This window comes from Protopterus annectens, chromosome 7.part1 (assembly GCF_019279795.1).
Source record: "Protopterus annectens isolate FY-2018-M chromosome 7.part1, PAN1.0, whole genome shotgun sequence".
Classification (NCBI taxonomy): domain Eukaryota; kingdom Metazoa; phylum Chordata; order Ceratodontiformes; family Protopteridae; genus Protopterus; species Protopterus annectens.
In genome coordinates this window covers 275,876,571-275,897,184 of record NC_056740.1, presented here as the reverse complement: position 1 = coordinate 275,897,184, position 20,614 = coordinate 275,876,571, and the positions used below count along the sequence as shown (strand labels likewise).

At 41.4% G+C, this 20,614-nt stretch overlaps 1 protein-coding gene across 1 annotated transcript in view; it reads right to left on the bottom strand.

Moving 5' to 3' along the window:
• CRELD1 (cysteine rich with EGF like domains 1) overlaps window positions 1-20,614 on the bottom strand; it is a 571,547-nt gene that overhangs the window by 169,103 nt on the left and 381,830 nt on the right. Inside the window, exon 6 of the mRNA XM_044078710.1 lies at window positions 19,698-19,874. Within this exon, the coding sequence (XP_043934645.1) occupies window positions 19,698-19,874 (177 nt within the window). The remainder of the gene's footprint in view (window positions 1-19,697; window positions 19,875-20,614) is intronic.

Genomic DNA, 20,614 nt, shown 5'->3' with positions numbered 1-20,614 from the left:
GATAAAGGGACTCCAAAATCTGTCATATGCTGCCAGATTGAAGAAACTCCAGCTCTATTCAGTCGCATACCGCCTGCTCAGAGGTGACATGTGCCTGACATACAAGGCCATGTCCAACCGGAATTAATGGACATGCTCCACCTCAAAAAATCCAAATCCACCAAAACCACTAGAGCAAGCGACTTAAACCTTAGCACGGATATAAATAGGACGTGCTGGAGGGATAGATTTATCACTCAGAGACTCCCTATGCTGTGGAATAAAATCCCGGTCCATGTGAGGCAGAGCCCCTCGCTGACTCTGTTCAAGAGAAATCTAGACCTGTGGATGGGAGATCGTAGGTTTACCCCAGGAATCAACTCTGTGTCACTGCTGGACAGAGGCACAACAAACTAATGGGCACAGTATTTTTTCATATAAGGGGTGGCGTAAGCCACAATAATTTGGGCTAGGCTTATAAATGCCTTAGGGCAGATAGCCTAGTATAAACCTATGAACCTATGAACCAAATTTCCTTTTTTACAGGGGACAAAGGTAAAACCCTTAGAAAACAAGTTAACATAATCTGTATTGAATGCATAATGAGAATAGTTAAACAATTTAAAATCACTTGCATCATTTTCCAAAATAACAGGATGGCTCAAAAGGCCACTTTGTGAAGGTTTAAATGCATTCCCATCTAACAATAACATACCTACAGCATCAAAACCATTATCAATATCAGGAAACACATAATCAAATGTTATTTGGCTAGCAGACTGTAACTCATGATTAACATTTGACCCAGGACATAAAGATACCCATGTGCACTAAAATTATCAAAATCATACATATTTGTTGAATTGTCAATAATTGGCGTTTCCACACCATTGGCCGACATCAAAATATGACTGTTAGTACCCTCAGCCGGGCTGATACCATAACCGTCACAACTCAAAGGTTGGACAGAAAATGAACTGACCCCGTAATCGGAAACCCCATCCACAACTGCATCCAAATTCAACATAGTATTTGTAGTTTCACCCTGAACAGTATATACACTTGAATCCAGAAGTACGTCAGTAGGCTCCCCAACATTCTCAAAAACCTGAGAACTTAAATTCATTATCCCTTAAATTGTTCGTCAAAGTTTCCCTAAATGCATGATGACAAACAGAATGTCACCTACCCTCCGTACATTCATTCAGATCAATACCATATTTAAAACCCACTCAGGTGGGGGTCTGCACCCTCCCATACTCTCCCCAAATAAATACACCAACTCTGAGATCACACTACAGTGGGGAAAAGGGCAAATTCCCAATCATGGCCCACAGCATTTTTTTCTCTAGGAAAATATTCACCAAAACGATTGCAATATAGACCCAATTTTGTGATTCCACCAGGGTGGCTTGTTTTTTTAGTTAGTTTTGTACTTATTCTTGGTGGGTACAGCTGTATCTGTGCAACTACTAACATGCTTGTGGAGGGTTTCTATGAATAGCTCTGCATAGGCAGCAGTGTTCTCAGGGTTTATGGGGAGGGTATCTTTAAATTTTGCCAGGTTATCACTTAGTAGCAGGAAGTTAGCCTAAGAGCAGTTCCTGAATATTCCAAGATTAGCTGGGGGTCCAGGTTTTACTTTTACTTCAGAGGAGACCATTCTGTGGTCTGACTTTACCAGAGAAGACATTAAACTAGGGGGTGTGCAGCACTCTCCCATATTAGTGACAACCAGATCCAGTGTGATTGTACCCCTTGGTTGGTGTATTGACAGTATGGGCTATAACTTGCATGGAAGTGGTATTTGACTTTGCCTACAATGATTTGAACATAGAGTTGCTTGAGTTCTCCTGTTTGACCAGCCTTGAGGTATACTTATTTTTGATGTAAAATCGAGACACCTTCACATTTAGTCCCTGTCTGTGCAGTAGCTGGTCTAAATGTGTATAAGGCATTATAACCTGGCACTGTCAGTGTGCTCTCCTCTGCTTTAAACCATATCTCAGTGACCTCCCAGACATCAGCATTCTTCTAGGGTGAAGACTGCTACTAGCGAGTGGTGTTTTTTGTTTAGACTCCTAGCACTGAGAAGTAATACCTTTAGATTTTCTTGGTTTTAATTTGCTATGTCAGAAGTATTTTCAGTTTGGCATTGCCTAAAAAAGGCACTATAGAGGAAGACAATGTTTTGGCTAATATTCAAAAGCCTAGAAGGGAAAGGTGCAGACCATACCTCACAAAGCAGAGTGGTCTGTTAACCATCTCCTTCCATGTTGACAAATATTGCACTCAGTTTGCACCCAGTTAGAATGACACCAGAAACTAACTTTTATAAGTCATTCATCTTTTGTTCATATTGTGGAATCATTGTTGGGGAAGTAATCCCTCATTTGACTTTAAGTGGGCTAAGAGACTCATCATGCCTGCAATTATTACTTGGTAACAAATAGCGACAGGCCCCTAGCAGTCCTTCCTTTCTCCCAATATCTTCCTTACCTGCTGGGTAGATGAATTCTCTACCCCTTCCCTTAATAAAACTTGCCTATCCATCTTCCTATAGTGATATCTGACCTCTAGGTATTGGCAGTGTTGCATCTTATGTTCTGATTTAGTATCTGCACATTGTTGAAATTATGGGAATTCACTCAATGCTATGTTCAGTAAGCAATGCCAGCAAATAATCCCTTTTTTGATTAAAGATTGCCAATGTATGGGTTGTTTGTCTGAAGTAATATTTAGAATCCTAAATACAGTTCCACTTGCCCCACAGGCATAACTATCAGAGTCAGCTGTCTTCAGGTGCACCATCAACTTTTCTTCCAGCACCCCTGGATCCCATATTATGTTTTTGTCCATTATCTGAGGGTGACATGACATCTGGTGCTTAACCTCCTCTAATTCTGGAATGAGCCAGAAGGGAAATGGCTGTGTTCTAACTCGCATCTAGCTGGTTACGGCCATAGTGGTTGCATATGTCTACAGATCGAGTAACCACATTCACTCCTCTTTCAGGGGTACAAATAACTTTCACTTAGCCATCCTGGATGCTTTTGCTTTCTATATAGAGACACCTAGCATTTTTGTAACTTAGAATTAAGAGTGGTTCATTACAACTGAGAAAGGTGCCTTACCAAGAAAATATATTTCGGAAGACAAAACACTTCGACAGCCAAGACATTCTTCAGAAGGTACAACTTAAATTTATTTCATTCTTGAAACTTCTCCCTAAATGCATTCAGGACTGATGTCATATTAACTTCGACCATAACTGTAGTGGACAGTGAAGCTCATATGAAGCACTTGAGGAAACAGGAAAAGGCTATTTTCTTACACTATCTTCCTCATGTTATTTAACAGGGGAAAAAAAAAAGACATTTTAGTATTTAGATTGAGGCCTGAACACTTACTATATGGCCCAAAGGTTTCTACTATTTTGGCTATGTTTTCCAGATTCTTAAGCCACAAGACATTAGTTCCCAGTGTCTCTATCAAGTACAGCTCTGGAGTTATTCCCTGGGGTGAACTTTCTAATACCCATCCACTCATCAAGATTTCTATTGAAGAGGGACAGCAAGGTGCTCTGCTTGACATGTATGGGAAGTCTATTCCAGAGCATGGGCAGTCTCTGCTTGAGCAGCCTGTCCCTCCAGCATGTTCTGTTGATTGTGGTAATGAGGCTGAGGTCCCTGCAGTATGTGGTGCAGAGGGATTGGGATTTCTTTAGATGTAGCATTTCTAACAGAGCCAGGTCAGACATGGCTTAGTAAGTCAAGCAGAGATCACCTCTAAGTAGGCAATATGAGACAGAGAATAGCTGGAGTCTTGAGTCTGTCCATGTAGGACATGTGTTTAATGCCTAGGATCCTCTTCGTGAGGCACTTCTGTGGCCTCTCCAGCTGTTGCAGGTGTCTAGAGAGGTACATGCCAAATGGGGCATTATACTCAATGATTGGTCTAATGAGGGAAGAGTAGAGAGAGATGATAACCTCTTTCTTCCTGGATGCAAAACAGTTGGTAATGAGATGTGCCACATAGAAGGACTTTCTGACCACAGTGGCAATGTGGTGGTCAAAGGAGAAGTTGCTGTCAACCTGCATCCCCACATCTCTTATAACACCATCATTTAGCTTGGATTTTTGTTTAAGTCTTCATTTCCATTTGTAGTAAGGAGATAAGCTGAACACCTGAGGCTCCAGGGGTTTTCTTCCCTGTCTAAGGCAATAAGAATATGGAGGCCATCTAGACACCCATGGGAAGATCTCCATTGTTCTACTTCCTGTTATAAATCTAGGAATGGTTTGACCAGGAAAGGTTTTATGAAATTCCAACAAACAAAACCCTTTTTCCAGATGCATCTTCCCCTTCACTCAAACATTTTACCCATCCACCACCACAGATACACACACACACGTAATCTCAGGGGTCTCTCTCAAGCTCAACCAACCCTATTACTCCAAAAAATAAACTTCATTGTACTGACCGTGCATTCTCCAACCTAGCACAAACTATGGGACTCCATTCCACTCTCAATAAGAGATGTCCGAACAGCTCAAAGAACACCTAATCAAAATGCAGCTGCACTCACCCAGATCACCTTGGATAAACCCTGCAGCTCTCTCACATGCCCCTTTATCCCTGCTCTATCCTTCCTTATCGCATCTTGTCATCTCATCACTTACTGCCTCTCATTCATCCTACCTCCCTCTTCTCTTTGCATCTCACACACGTCTCTCCATTCTACTCCAGTTCCCACTGCATGCCTCTTCTCTCTCCATTTCTCTGTCTTCAAGCCATGGTATCTTTTCCTGCATCTATTCTCAATTGCCTCTTCTAATGCTTTCAATCCTCTCTCTATATACTGATATGTTGCTATCCCTATATCATAAACCATCTCAACATTATGACTACATCTTATTCAAAAAGGTCTGCTAAGCACAATTCCATTTATTTCATCCATGTTTTGGATTTGAAAACTGTTTCTTGAACAAAATATTGTAGGATATTTTTGCATCTGTAAATATATATACATTTTATAGCACATCATTGTCTCTGTAAATATGTTTTATTCATTTTTCATGTGATCCTATTCACCTGGGCTGTGCCTGCAAATGTTCCATTGAGATCAGTGCACTACCCCAGTAAACAAATATAAATAAACAAATAAAATAAATAATAAATACATTTTGCTGGCAACTTCTCTGGCCCTGGGGCCTTCCGTTGTGGAGGACTATTTCTGTAAGCGATGATCACTTCCCTAGTCGCGGGCCCATTTAAGTATTGTCCATATTCTCTTCCTCTATTTTTGGCAGATGTAACTGTCCTTTAAACTTGTCTTCATCCTGTTCCTTTCCTTTTCTCCTGACATAGCATTTTAAAGACTGTGTAAACCACCTCATTTATGTCGCTAGAATCCCCTTGTATATTTCCTTCAGAGTCTTTCATAGAGGGGGATCAGTAATTTCCTCTTCTTATGTTACAGCCTATGTGCTATTAACGTACAGGAGGTTATCCCCTTGGCCCAGTGATATAATTGCCATATTTCCCATCTGGCAGGAATGGTACTGTATTGCAGAGCTCTGTATTGCCTTATATGTTGCAATAATCGGTCTCTTTCCTGACATGTGTCTTTATTTCCATACTTGCATGCGCCCTCCAGCTCCTTTATTTTTTTTCTCTATAAATTGCATTGAATTCCACCCAGTATTCCTGTGTTCCCTACACTGAGATTAGACCTTCTTCACTGTGTTTTTTAAAACCTGACCAGCATTCAAAGACCCACTCACCATCGAATGTACCACCTCTCCAGAACTCTTCAATAAGTAGTGCTAGGCAGTTTTATACTTCTTTTTTAACCAGTAACATGGCTAGTCTCCAGTTGACTCTATACTCCCTTGCTTCCAATTGTGTAATATCCATTACAACAGTATTGTGGATGGACAATGCACTAGTCCCATGTTATATTAACAAACCATTGTCTAATTTGATATAGATAATTAGGATGCAATCCAAGCAAGTCGATGTTCCAGAGACTGGTGTTATAAACATATAGTCTTTTCCATCTAGGTTAAAGGCCCTCCAACTTTAACTTGTATGACCATGTCCTAACACATAGAACTGAAACTGTTTTTACGCCCGATTTAGAAATTACTGTTTTCTGTTGGAATTAGAATTGATGCTGCTGTTCACATTACTTGAACTGTCTGATCACTTTTGTGGGGTTTATTTTTGAATGAGTGTCATGTTGCCAAGATCTTTCTCTTTGACAATATGTTCAAAAAGAAAATACATGAAGAATATTAATGCACCATTAAATGTTTTAGTGCTATGCTGGGACCTTAAAGCCACTAAATTTCTTGGAGTCAGTATTCTTGAGATGGGACTTTGAAGTTTGACTGTAACCTTCATTGTTCTCCGCACCACCTTTGTCTGGGTTCTGAATATTTTAGACCACTGTTAAAAGTACAGGCTCAACCTCCTTGAGCCCTGAAACATAACACGTCACTGTCCCTTCCTTTTATAGCACTGCACAGGTTGTGCAGCTCACTTCAGTGAGCAACTGGTCATGGCAAAATGTTTCCCAGTGCTTTCAACAATACAACCTAGACAATCATTTCTGTTGACATAAGCAGTTTGTAAACCCTTTTAGTTCACTAGATTTGTACTTCTCAAGTATTTGAAGAGACATGAAGTAGTGATCCAGTTTGTCTTGCATATGTTATATTTGATTATTGTGAATGCATTCATGCTGCTTCTTAAATGAAGATAAGTGAAATATAATAAAATCTTTACAAACGTTGAGTATTAATACTGATTGCACTGATTGATAACGCATGCACTCAGGTCACTCCACAACAAATACAAATATGACACTGTCATTGTCCATGTTGGTGTGAATGACCTGAGATGTACCTCCCTGGACTACATGAAATGAGACATGGAGGGGCTCTCCGATCTTGTAGCCCAGGCAGGTATGACCCTAGCCCTGAGTAGCATCCTGCCATCACCCAGAATGATACCACAGTACAAGGACAAAATGATTGACTTCAACAACTAGCTAAGCTTCTCGTGTCATTCTAAGGGGATCCAGTATTTGTCTGCCTGGGACGACATGATCAACAGACCACGATGCTTTGCCAGAGATGGCCTGCACCTGTCACCCTTGGGATTCCGGATACTGGCTAAGGCTCTTGCAACCCCTATAGTGCCTTTTTTAGGCAAGGTTCAAATGACAAATTCACCACCGTAACAAGTACAAGCAAGCAAAATCTGAGGGTAATGCTACTCAATGCTAGAAGTCTAAACCTCAAAATGCACTCACTCAAGGCACTCCTTAAAATGGAGAACATAGACATATGTGCAGTGACAGAGACCTGGTTCAAAGCTCCAGAGAGCACCCCTGCATTACCAGGCTATAATTCATACCACACCTTTTGATCACCTAACCCGGAATGAAGCAGTAAAGGTGGAGGCGTGTCCATATTCATTAAGGATATCCACACCTCCAGGCTAGTTGCACAGCATAATGCATCTGAGATTATCCAAGTGCAACTAACTCTGGGCAAGACCGCAATCCAAATTGTAGCTTGCTACAGAGCCCCCACCATGCCCCGGGATTCCCACTCCTCATTTCTTGATACACTGGAAAGTATTAGGGTACAACTCAACACCCTAATAATGGGCGATTTCAACTAACCCACCATTAACTGGGAAAACTACTCATGTACCAACTCTTTTGCTCAACGTTTTCTGGAATTCATAAATTCCAACGCCTTGGATCAACTTATTCACACCCCCCACAAGGGGCAGCAATATCCTAGACCTAGTCATTGCCAACATGGGCGACTGATATTCCACACCAGAGGTCAATTCCTCGTTGGTCAGATCTAACCACAAGCTAATCACCCTAGACATCCACATCCCGCCCCCACCCCCAATTAGGGAAACCACCGTAAAAAACTTCTCCAAAGCCAGCTTCACACTTCTTAAGACAGAAGTGGCAAACTTCATGACACCCAAGCAGACAGACAATACAGGTAAGACTGCTGAATCCTACACAAATGCACTTTATAAGCACTTACACGAGTGCATGGATCATGCTATCCCTAATAGAACCAAGATGCTATCCTCCAAAAAGGAAGCCAATCTGGTGGTCCTCTGTCATAAACAAACTCTACAACAGAAGAAAGAAACTGCTGCAAAAAAAGAGTAAAATCCCATGACTGGAGGAACTCCCTGGTCAACCTCAGTAAGAAGCTGAGATCCCTCATAAAATCCTCCAAAGCTAGTTACGAAAACAAAATTGCTACTGACTCTAAAGACAACCATAAAGCATTCTATAGCTATGTCAAGAATCTCAATGGCAACACTCAGATCTGCTCTGAGTTACAGCACAATGGCACTAAATATACAGAACCAACTGATATTGCCAACATCTTGGCAGATAGGTTCAGTGCTAACTTTACCCCCTTCTCACCCCCTAGAGGGCCCATTTCTATACCGGAAGAATGCAAAGTTCCTGTAATCATAGCTGCACAGGTAAAAAACACACTCTCCAAAGCCAAGAACACAGCATCCATGGGACCTGACAATATCCCAGGCTGCATTCTACACGAACTACGGAATGAACTGGCACCCTACCTAAGTACCATGTCCAGTCATAGTCTCACCTCAGGCTTTGTGCCCACTCAATGGTACATTGCGACGGTTATCCCACTCCACAAAGGGGGAGCCACGATGGACCCCAGGAACTACTGCCCCATAAGCCTAACAAGCCTGGTCTGCAAGGCCATGGAACATATCATCATGGAACTCATAAACAAAGACATTGGTAATCTCCAAACTCTGGACCCTACCCAGTTCGGGTTTGTAAAAGGCAGATCATGTCTGCTTCAAAGAAGTCAATCAGGTTTAGGAGTCACCAAAGCCATAGATAAGGGTAAGGTGGTTCACACAGCTTATCTAGATCTCGCCAAGGTTTTCAATACCATCCCCCACTCTGGAATTATAGATAAGCTCACTAAACTAGGTATAAATTCCTATGTCACAAGATGGGTTGTCAACTGGCTCATGGACAGAACCCACACTGTGAAAGTAGCAGACTCCAAATCCGACTTCAGACCAGTGACAAGTGGAGTACCACAGGGTTCAGTCCTGGGTCGTCCCCCCTGTTAGCCTGTACTTCAGAGAAGTAGATACCAAACACAGAAGGTCTTTGGCTAACAATGTCTGCAGATGACTGCAAACTATGAGCCATAATCGAAACTCCTAACTATGTGGACATACTACAAAAGGGCCTCACTGAGACAGATGCCTGGTGTCAAAGCCATGGCCTGAAGCTCAATGCCAAAAAGTGTATTGTCATCCCCTTTGGTAAAAACTCTGTACCCATGAACTACCACATAAGTGGTAGTCCACTTAACGCCAAAAGTGTGATAAGAGACCTTGGGACACAGGTGGACAGTAGTCTCTCTTTTGATAATCACATCACCACAGTGGTCAGGAAATCCTTCTACGTGGCTCACCTCATCACAAAAGGTTTCTCATCCAGAGACCATTGTTCCCCTCTACTCATCACTCATTAGACCCATTATAGAGTACAACGGCCTTTTTGGTATGTACCTCACAAGACATCTACAACAACTGGAAAGGCCGCAGAAATACCTCACAAAGAGGATTACTGGCCTCAAACAGATGCCCTACACAGACAGTCTCAAAAAATTCCAGCTTTACACCGTCGCATATCGCCTACTCAGAGACAATCTCTGCCTCACATACAAAGCTATGTCAAACCCAGAGCTGTTGGACATGCTCCAATTAAAGAAATCACAATCCCTCCGAGCTACACGCTTTAGGGACCTAAACCTTGTCACCACAATAAACAGAACATGCTGGAGGGATAGACTCCTGACCAACAGACTTCCCATACTCTGGAACAGACTACCTATCTATGTCAGAGCTCCTCATTAGCACTCTTCAAGAAAAATCTTGATGATTGGATGGGAAATAGGAAATTCACCCCAGGGATCACTTCTATGGCTCTGCTCGACAGGGGCACAGGAAAATTATTTTCTTTGGTGGCGAAAGCCAGGGTACTTTTTTGGCTAGGCTTATATGGGCCCTAGAGCTAATAGCCTAGTATCTACCTATGAACCTATTCACCTACTAGTCTCAAATCGTACCTCATCTCCTGGAATGCTTTTGCCATTTTCAGCATCTGAAACTCCATTAGCCTATCCATCTCAGCATCCAAGACTATGTAGAACCCTCCCCATTTTATTATGGGTGACACTGACCTTGCCAACTTTTCCAGGGTGTTCTTAAAGGAAATAATGTGTGTAGGATAGTCCTCATTAAAACTGTACCGGCATCCCAGTACAATACAAACTGCGCTAGTGTGAGTCATCCCAGTACAATACAAATTGTGCTAGTGTGAAACTTTGCCATCATCTATATACCAGCTTTGTCTCACTCAGAATGTATCAGCTCCTAGTCTATGTCCTTATGAATCAAAATCAAGTCCCCACATATAGTGACGATATGCAGCTGGCTACCACCCATCCTTTACATATATTATACATGAGTTTACATAACTTTAAATTTAGACTATCATTCATGCTTCCTGCAGAGAGAATATTGGCTCTTACCTTGTGAATATGCTCCAAACATGCATTTATTTTTATTGGGACTGACAGAATTCTAACATTTCATAACAAAACCCTAAGTGCCATTCTCTGGCTGTGCACTAGTTTGTTTGAGGGTAGTGTATGTTGCAGAAGGATCTAGCAGCTTACATGTGTATTTCCCATGATGAAAGGAAGAATTTAAAAGAAAAAAAATAAATAACCAAACAGTAATGGTGCTTGCACTTGACTAATCTAAAATTACTCCAGACAATTAACTTATAGGCATTTGTAAGCAGAACAGTAAACTGGCTAGTGCATCTTCCCATGCTTCATAAGACCTTAGATAATCCCTGGGGTGCTTTAACTCACTAATTAACAAATTTATATTTTGTGTCATGAGAGAAAAAATTCCAACTACATCTAAGACAATTTAATTAGTGTCCAATGAGGAAAAGAGAGTCTCTTTTGTAACAGACTTAGATATGCAGTACAAGATTATACCAGACATTAGTTTGAAAGTGGATGACTACAGTATTCCACTTCCCTCATGCTGTAACCATATTCTTTCGGACTCTAGTCTTTGTTTATGAAGTGCTGGCTTGGCCTTGTGCCCTTTCCAGTTGCTCTAGGTCAGCTCATGTGCAATCTGATGTAGGGAATGTATCATCCTCTTCTGTTTACCCTACTGCAAGTTTTACATATCTATTAGATGTTGGAATATCCTTTGGAAAACATGTTTGCTTCACGCCATCTCTTAGGGATGTGTAAAGTTGTTTTAGACTCTGAAAGTTGTTTCATTTTTTCCCCCCAGGGTAATTTAATGGGTGACAGTCTGGGGCCTCTCTTATTTTCTCTTGCCTTGGCCTCCACCTCCATGTCCTGACTCCCAAGTTCTGTGATCTTCCCCCGATCGTTATGAACATCTCCGCCTCATCAGGCTAGTCAAATATGGTCTTCCGGTTCTTGTGTGTAATAAGCAACTACCGGAATCCTTAGCTGACATGACATTCCCATATCTTTTGGCTTCCATTTAATGTTTCCATTGCTTCCTGCTATGTGAAAAGCACATTACTGAAATTTAGGACAACACAAATCCAACACATGCCATTTTACACTTCTCTCCCAAGTCTCTGCAGTCCTGTAGCACCAACTATCTGTTGCTATAATCAAGAAAATGCACTATAAAGTGTCTAAGCACATCACTCATTTTATTTCTGGATGCCACTATGTACTCTTTCAATTATTATGCCCTTATTAAATTGTAAGAGGTTAGCAAGTTCTTGTTTACTGTCATTTACTGGATTATTCCATCTTCTTTCAGGCAGACCACTGAATCTTAAGTTGTTCCATCTGTTCCTATTCTCCATATCATCAAGTATTGCTTCTATACTAAATGTTTTGAGTTGGAAGTCTGAAATTTTTGAACTGTGTTAGCCAATAACATCCCTCATTTCTTCCAGGACCCTTTGGTGTAACTTAATCATGCCTGCTATGTTATTTAGCTGTGCTTTTTGTTTCAGACTAGTTTCCTTTAGACACACTATATCTTTCAAAACTGCCTGTACCAGAGCTATGAAGGTCACAATTGTTGACTGAATAACCTCCATGCCAGGCCTCTGGTCCACCACTCCTTTGGCCATCTTGCCTTGCCTTCTCCCACAGTTCCATTAATCACTTGATGTCCTTGCAATTTTTATCAAAAAGTATATTTTGAAAAACTTAGAAGTTGACACAGATCCTAAGTCTAGGATACAGTCTGTTAAGCCATGGATACTTTGATAATTCATGTCGAATCTGTATATTTATATCTCACAGGAATCATCAAACTCACAAAAGCATGGTGTTGCAGACTGTTCCCGTGCACATTCCCCTCAAATACAAGACTTTTGAGGTACGTTGTTAAAAACTTAGGTTGCATTTTAAATATGCACAGTAAATCTAGACTGCAGTTTGGATATAAGGGGTACAAATCTCAAGACTTTATTGGCATACACTGTGGTTAACTATCCTGATATCGGCTCTGCTCAGTCAGGTGAAAAAGTGATAATTTAACACATCTAACATTTCCTTCCTTCTGCATTCTGCTACCAAGGCAGAACATATATATTGTCTTATTTTGCTGATTGCACAAGTACATATACTGTCCATACTACAAAATGGTTCAGTAGCTGCTGTATTTATACAAGCAAAACCCAAAGAATCAGCGACATAATTAAAAAACAAACTCGTGTCATTAGAGGAATGCGCATTTAAACGGCTGCAGGGTTTTCCCCTAGAATACATTTTTTTAGAAACGGCTTCTAGTACTACTTGAGTGGGGTGATGCAGCCACTTGGTTCATTTCAGGAATGGCCTGCTACCAGGTACTGATATTGAGTCGGTCCATTGCAAGTTTCCAATCAATGAAGGTGTTTTGTTACTAGTTTTGGACCAGCTGCTGACTGAATGTGGTGCAGAGGATTCAGTCACTGGACATGGCCTGTAACAGAGCCGTCTCTTTTGTTCTGGAAGCAGAAGCCTCAGTTTATGTATGTCTCAGGTCTACTGCTCCTCAGCTGATCTGATCATGTGTTCTATCACATGTGAAGACAGGGATGAAGGCTGAAGCAATAGTGACGGATGGGACTGCTCAAGGTAAAATTCCGGTTTGGATTACTTACTATTCTGATTATTAGACAGAGATCTTATATAAGAAAACATCTTATCTGTCCAGTGATATCTCGGTAGTATCCAGCCATCTAGATGATCTCTTTCATCGTCTGGATAGGTTATTCAGCCTGGTCTGCCTCAGTGCAAAGACAGGCTTTTTACTTCTCACCCTCTGAAAAAGCCACATATTTTTTTGTCAGAATCAGGCTCACTTTTCCCCCAGTGTGCAGCAATGAGTCTTGTCCTGAAATACCTGATTTTTGCTGAACAGAAGTTTATGTTGACTATGATAAGGTCATTAATACAGTTTGATCTTTGTCCTTTAATATTTTGTGGGCCAGATCCTGATCAAAACAATAGTAAGATCTGGGTATGATTCAACACAATCAGTTATTCTACAGGCTGCACGGTCCTCTTTAAAAGGCATATTTTTGTCTGCACAAAATAGGCCCAATTTTCAAAAGACATTTAATCTTAACTTCAGTGAGAATTACTACCACTTTCCTTTTATAGGAAAGGTTATAGAAAAATGGTTTATGCAGAGAAGTATTTTTACTTACCACCTCATGACCTCTTTGACCCATTTTAGTTAGGCTTTTGATCCAGATACAGTAATCTGTCAGTATTTATTTAGGTTGATAATGACTTTCTCATGGCTACAGATTTGGTCATATTCCATTTTTGCTCCCTTGATGACATTCTGACACTACGGATTATGGCATTTTTGCTGAGTGTCTTACAGATTTTTTATTCTTGTGTGACCCCCTTGACAGCTCCCCCTCCTTTTTAGGCACCCCGCATAGCCCATTTAATTCTTCTAGTAAGTGGTGAGTGTCACACCTATTTGCATTTCAGCCAGAGTGACAGCCCCACGGTCTATTCATTCTCCAGCTGAGGTGAAAGCTGTATTGGTCCAATAGTTCTTCTCAAAGGTGCAAGTAAGGAGCTTGGGAGATTGCTGACTTGCCTGTCACATGGGCTCTACTCCTTGCTCTCACATAATCCCAACCCTGCAGTGGTTCAGATGCTGCTGGACGCTATCTGCATAAAGGCATCTGAATGTTCCCACAAAGAAACAAGTCCCCTGGCTTATCTGCAACATGGCATCCTCTAAATAGATCATACCTGTAGCAGCTCTTCATCAGTAAATAGGTGCTACCAGTAACACCTCTTCATTTCCATGGATTTCTGTTGTACAGTGACCACAATGCTGCAGAATTTCCAGCACACCAGCCATCTAACTGAATATGGATTGCCTGGGTTATAATCAAGATTTTATCCCTCCATACCACAAGGCCAAATCTAAGTGTCTTAAAATGACCCTGGAAATCATCGCCCAATTAGCTTGACAAGTCTGATCTGTAAAGCCATGCAGTGTATTATAATGGATCTCATGAACAAAGACATAGGCAATCTCCAAGCACTTGACCCAAACCAATTTGGATTTGTCAAGGGCAGATCTTGCCTGTTGAACTTGGTTGACTTCTTTGAGACCGTCACCAAGGCCCTGGATGAGGGAGAGTCAATGCACACAGCTTACCTTGACTTGGCCAAGGTCTCTGACACAATCCTCCACTCGGGCGTCATTGAAAAGCTAACACAACTTGGTGTACATCCCTATCTCATCAGGTGGGTGGTCAACTGGCTCACCAACTGGACCCTCAAAGTCAAAACAGGCACTTCCACCTCTGATAGCAGACCTGTCACTAGTGGAGCTCACCAGACATCTGTCCTAGGACCCCAAATGTTTAGCATCTACTTCTCAGAGGTCCAGGCAAAGACAAAAGGCCTGTGGCTGACCAAGTTCACATACTGCAAGAGGGTCTCACAGCAACTAATGACTACTGCCAAAGTCATGGCCTCATACTAAATTAAAAAAAAGTATCATCATACCATTCGGCAAAAACATGGCCCCTACCGATTACCACATCGATGGTAACCCTCTAAGTACACAACCTGCGATGAGAGAACTGGGCACTCAGGTTGATAACAACCTCACATTTGATCATCATATAGCAGCAGTGGTTAGAAAAGCCTTTTACTTGGTTCATCTCATTAGTAAAGGGATTGCATCCAGAAAAAAGGAGGTTATTACCTCTTTATACTCCTCTCTCATTACACCAACGACTGAGTATAACGCCCAGTTTGGTATGTACCTCGCCAAACATCTGCACCAACTGGAAAGGCCACTGAAATACCTCACAAAGAGAATCCATGTCCTCCAACATCTGTCCTGTGTGGACAGACTCAAATCACTATCACTCTATTCAATATCGCACAGATTTGCTCAGGGGTGAGCTGTGTCTCACCTACAAGACAATCTCAGACCCTGCCTACTAGACATGCTCCATATCCATAAGTTTAACTCCTCATGCATTACCCACTTGAAAGGCCTGAATCTAATATGCAACATCAAAAAAAACTACTGGAAATACAGGTTTGTCTCGCAGAGGCTGCCCAGTCTCTGGAATAGACTTCCCATACATGTCAAACAGAGCACCTGATTGACCATCTTCAAGCTCAACCGTGACGAGTGGACGGGAAAGCACAAATGTGTCCCAGGGGTTCCAGCTGTGTCTCTCAATGACAGGGGTGACAGGTGCTGACTGAGGTTTCTTTTTGGGGATAAACTCTTGGCTAGGCTTGTAAGGGCCCCAGGGCCATTAGCCTAGTAACCTATGACCCTACAAAACTTAAGGTTTCATTGGCACCATGCTCAACTTGCTGCTTACCTTTCAGACAGCTCATAGATGGTGGTTTCTCCAATAGCCAGTCCTTGGAGTGGGGGTAACTGAAGACTTGATGCTGCTACTTTTTTATGGTACAGATGCTAACCCTCTGACAGATTATGAGTGGCAGAGGTTTACCTCATCAATCACATGCTGGGGATATTTACCTCTACCTCTCCCTCACTCACAAAAATAGGCCCAGACTTTGCCATAACTGATGGCTGCCTGTAGTCTACTCTCCTGTGGATAATGAAGAATTAACTTACTCTTAGTCTGGAAAAGACCCAGCAGTTAGCAGTGCATGTCACCATATGTCAATCGCATCTTGAACAATTATTAATCCACTAATAACACAGCATGAAATGGAATGTAATTTGCCTGTCACATCTGTGATCTGTTGGGAAGCAGGGTGACATCTGACAACAGTCTGACCATGAAGAAACAAACAGCAATTGTTAATGCTTCCTTTTCTCACCCCCCCCACATAACATTTCCAAGCTCTAGTCCATCTTTGCACATAGCTACAGCGATCCATGCACTGGTACTACATAGCCTGAACCTTCTAATGCACACTGAGGGATCTGGCATGTCTACGCAGAGTGAAGACTGCAAAGGAAACAACATTCTTACACTTCTCGATCATCAGTGTAAAGAATTAATTCTGGAAGTCATTCCAAGCAATTGTTCTTACTTCAACTAAACTCCCACTACACCAGCTCTAAAACACTAAGGCACAAGCAACTCCTCATATATTGGCTGCTTACCAAATTCACTCATCTCAAACAGTCCAATCTATATTTATTTGCAGTCAATACAAACACATAAAGGCGCCTGACTGGGTGAAGTACAATAGACTACTGACAGGCTATTCTCACACTGGAATGAAAAGGTGCTAGTGACTGTTCATTCTGGACAACGATAACCAACTCCTTCTCCCTGTCCTCTGTGACAAAAACTTAGGGGCAATTCCAAGTAGTGGTTTTACAGCCTCTTTTATTTATTCATTTGATAAATGCCTTTTCTAGCTACATAAATGCCCTCAATATCACCATGCCCAGCACCATGGCGACATCCTGGAACATTTTTCCAATTTTTTAAGATGACAATATGGAAACTTGGGCACCGGCCACTCACCATCACACATCAGATGAGTCATCACTGCTGAGCACAACAAGGATTCATGGCTGGTTCACCTTCCTGACACTTTCCATCATCTGTAGATAATATAGAAACCATGATCTCCAGCACAGCCAAGGATCTTTCATTGTTTCTTATTATACATAGTATGCTATCTCCATTGGGTAGGTCTTATGGATAGTGCCTCGTTCAAACATCCAGGCTTCTAAGTCAACCCCCCAACTTATCTATTCATTCTATGTTAATGAACTGGTAAGTAGAATCAGGTGAATGTTGGGATTACATGCCATAAAATAGCACATCTCTTAACAGCAAAGTGTGCTCTTATCCTGATGATAAAATATGCTTAATGTTAATTTTTGTAGGCTACTTTCATAACTGCTGCAGATTACGAGTTGTGCTGATTAACAAATCCAGGAGCATGGTGCTGCAATTATTTTAAGCGGGAACAACAATGCGTCACTCTGTACAAGATCAGATGCTGACCCCTGAATAGAGGATACTGTTGCCTCCTGCTCCCTTAAATACAAATTTCTCTTTCTGACTCAATATCCCACTCTCAGCTCATTAATTCTCAAATGTAAGCCTTTCACCACCAGTCTACACTCATCCACCTCAAATGCATTCACAATGCCCCCCAACCAAATACTCAATGGAATGTTTTACCCAAAACATTGACTTTCTGGGGGGGCTGAATTCCAGGAATACACTCTCTAAAGCTAGAAGCATACTTTTTTTCAGCAACCTGCCTAGTCTGAAGAGCGCCAACCTCAAAAATAAAAGTATTGCATTTTATCTGCATAAAATAATGTGCTCAGTTTACGTCTACTCTCCAGGAACTGTTGTTAAAACGGAGTCCTGCTACACTGCCCTGTGACTTACTGGCTGAACCTTTTAGGAGATGATGTAGCATCATACTTATTCTATGTGTTATAGACACTGATAATTCCCCTGTAGCCATTGTAGTTGTAAAGGGGACTGGGACCTGTCCACCTCCAATCTACCTACCTTATAAAAAGGAACAAAAATAAAATGCAAAACTCTTGACTCACTGCACTAAATAATATCTTTCTAACACAGTCATGCGGAAGGATCATGTGGTGCTAAACAAAGTGCTGCAAAGACACCACTCTGAAGGCACATCTTGAGAAAATATACACAGATATCAACAGTTGAATGGATTGATATAAACTAAAGAAGACGGCCATATAATGAACTAATTAACAATTCAAACTCTTTCACAGCGTGGCCTGCTTTAAAGAGAAATGTGTTCTAAAACCAGACAGGACATGGAGGAAACAGAAAAAAAAAATCAGATAGTTGGAAGATCAGTGCTGAAAAAATCTGCAGTTGTTATGGATTATATATGACTCTCACAGGCTTGAACTGCTACGTTACTTAATGACTGATCATGAAATACAACACACAATGACTGATCATGAAATACAACACACAATGACTGATCATGAAATACAACACACATTTAACAAGATCAAGAGACTGTCCACAGCGATTTCTTACATAATCTGGTCTCTGTCACATAAGTGCGAAATGAGTGCAACCATACAGAATGCATCCTTATGTTGATACTATACAATATTACAAGTCTTGGGTACCATCCCTCAGAGACGCAGATAGTTCTAGAATCCTGTGCAGTTCCCCTGACAGCCCCAACCCTAACTTGAGGGGCAAAAGATGATCATCTTTCTGAGCTGAGGAGGACCAAAGGGAGTAAAAACACAGTGTTCCCTAAGAGTACAGGAAAAACAAAAAAAAATATTCAGCTTGAAAATGTAGCACACCTCTTGATACAAATGAAACAAGTGGGTTGTTAAAATGACATCACACATGAAGCGCAATACCACCCCATCTACAAATGCCGATTGTGCCCCCCAACACCTTGCACCTGGTGTAGTTGCACCCTTTACCCTATTCTATCTATGCCTCTGCCCTCCCTGACAGCATCTACAGGAAGTTTGCTGTGGACACAGTTCCCTTGTCTAGCTGGCTGTATTGTTACTTTTTGGACAGTGAATAACTCCTATGGCTGCAGCTCAGCTTTAGTCAAAGTTTTTGAAAACAGAAAGATAAAAAAAAACACATTCACCAAACTGTTTCTTTAGTTACAGCAGAAGAAAAAAAGAACATCACGATAAAAATTTAAATATTGCTGATTCACACACAACAATCAAGGGCTAAGGGGGACATGCCAAGTCAGCAAATATTTCAAGAACAAATCAAGGGTGTCATGGCTGGCTGCAGAAACAAAGGAAAGTATCTAAAATAAGAAAAAAAGTATGCACAGCAGTTAGGTAAGGCAGATAACACAGGATGAGACAGTCACTTTTTTATCACCACTGCAGATTAAGAACTTTAGAAAATAAATCTATGAGGCGGCAAAGCACTTCAGATATTTGTTATATTAACAGTATGACTGCAACAAGAAATAATGATAGAAATTACTGATGCAAATATTCTCAGTTTTGTCTACAAGCATAGTACAGAAACAATACATCAAACAGGTGTCACAGCTTTCTTTAAATGTTACTCACATGTAAATTCCAAAATTGTAACCTACCTGTACATACTACATGGGTTTCATTCCTGTGCTCCATGAAGTACCCGTCTGTGCAGCTGGCACAGAAAAACCCACCATAGCCAGGGTTACACTTGCAAAGACCAGAACCCCATCGGGTTCCATCACCAAGACATCTTCCGTTACCATAGCATGGGCGTGCAGGTCCACCAAGGCATTCTACAACATAAAGAAAAAGACAGACAACAGCTAAAAATAGTGGTACAACATTCTGATGCATTCTTATAACAGAAATGGCCTGTTCTGTCTAACTTAGTCCATTTTTTTGCTCCTTCTCTAAACCTGCCTAACAGTTCCACTATCTTTACCCAAATGGCCATGCTTTCCACTGAGAGTGTTAGCTGGGCATTCTTACACTACATAAGGGGAATCCTACAATCCATTCAGTCCTACCAGATCAGCTCATTCACTCACCTTACAGTGACAGTGGGATGGTCAGAAGCAGGTCAGTTTCCTGTTCTGACAAACAGTGGGCTACCATCATCTTGAAAACCCCCTGCAACCGCTTCTCTGTGCTCTGCTCAGTGCTGCTTATTATATAAAAAGAGTGCCTCAGCATAGTGAATTTCCCCAGTCAACGTTCTTGCACAACAGCAGATGTGTGTCATGTCTAAGCTCTGTGGGTTTAACACCTAGTACATCCTCTAGGTGTCACTCAACCAGCATGCCAAAGTCACCTTTCTGCTGCTGAACTGGCAAACCTGCAGAAGCTATTCACGCCTGTCCCCTCCAATCTGGCCCTTGCAGCTCCCAAGCTATTAATAAAACTTTGGGTTGCAGTCAGGGCTTCTTCCCTGTACTCAACAAAGCCTATGTACTTATCCACATGCCTTTTCAAAAAAAAAAAATAAAATAAAATGGAGTAATGTAATTAAACTTCAAAATACCAGTTCTTTTAT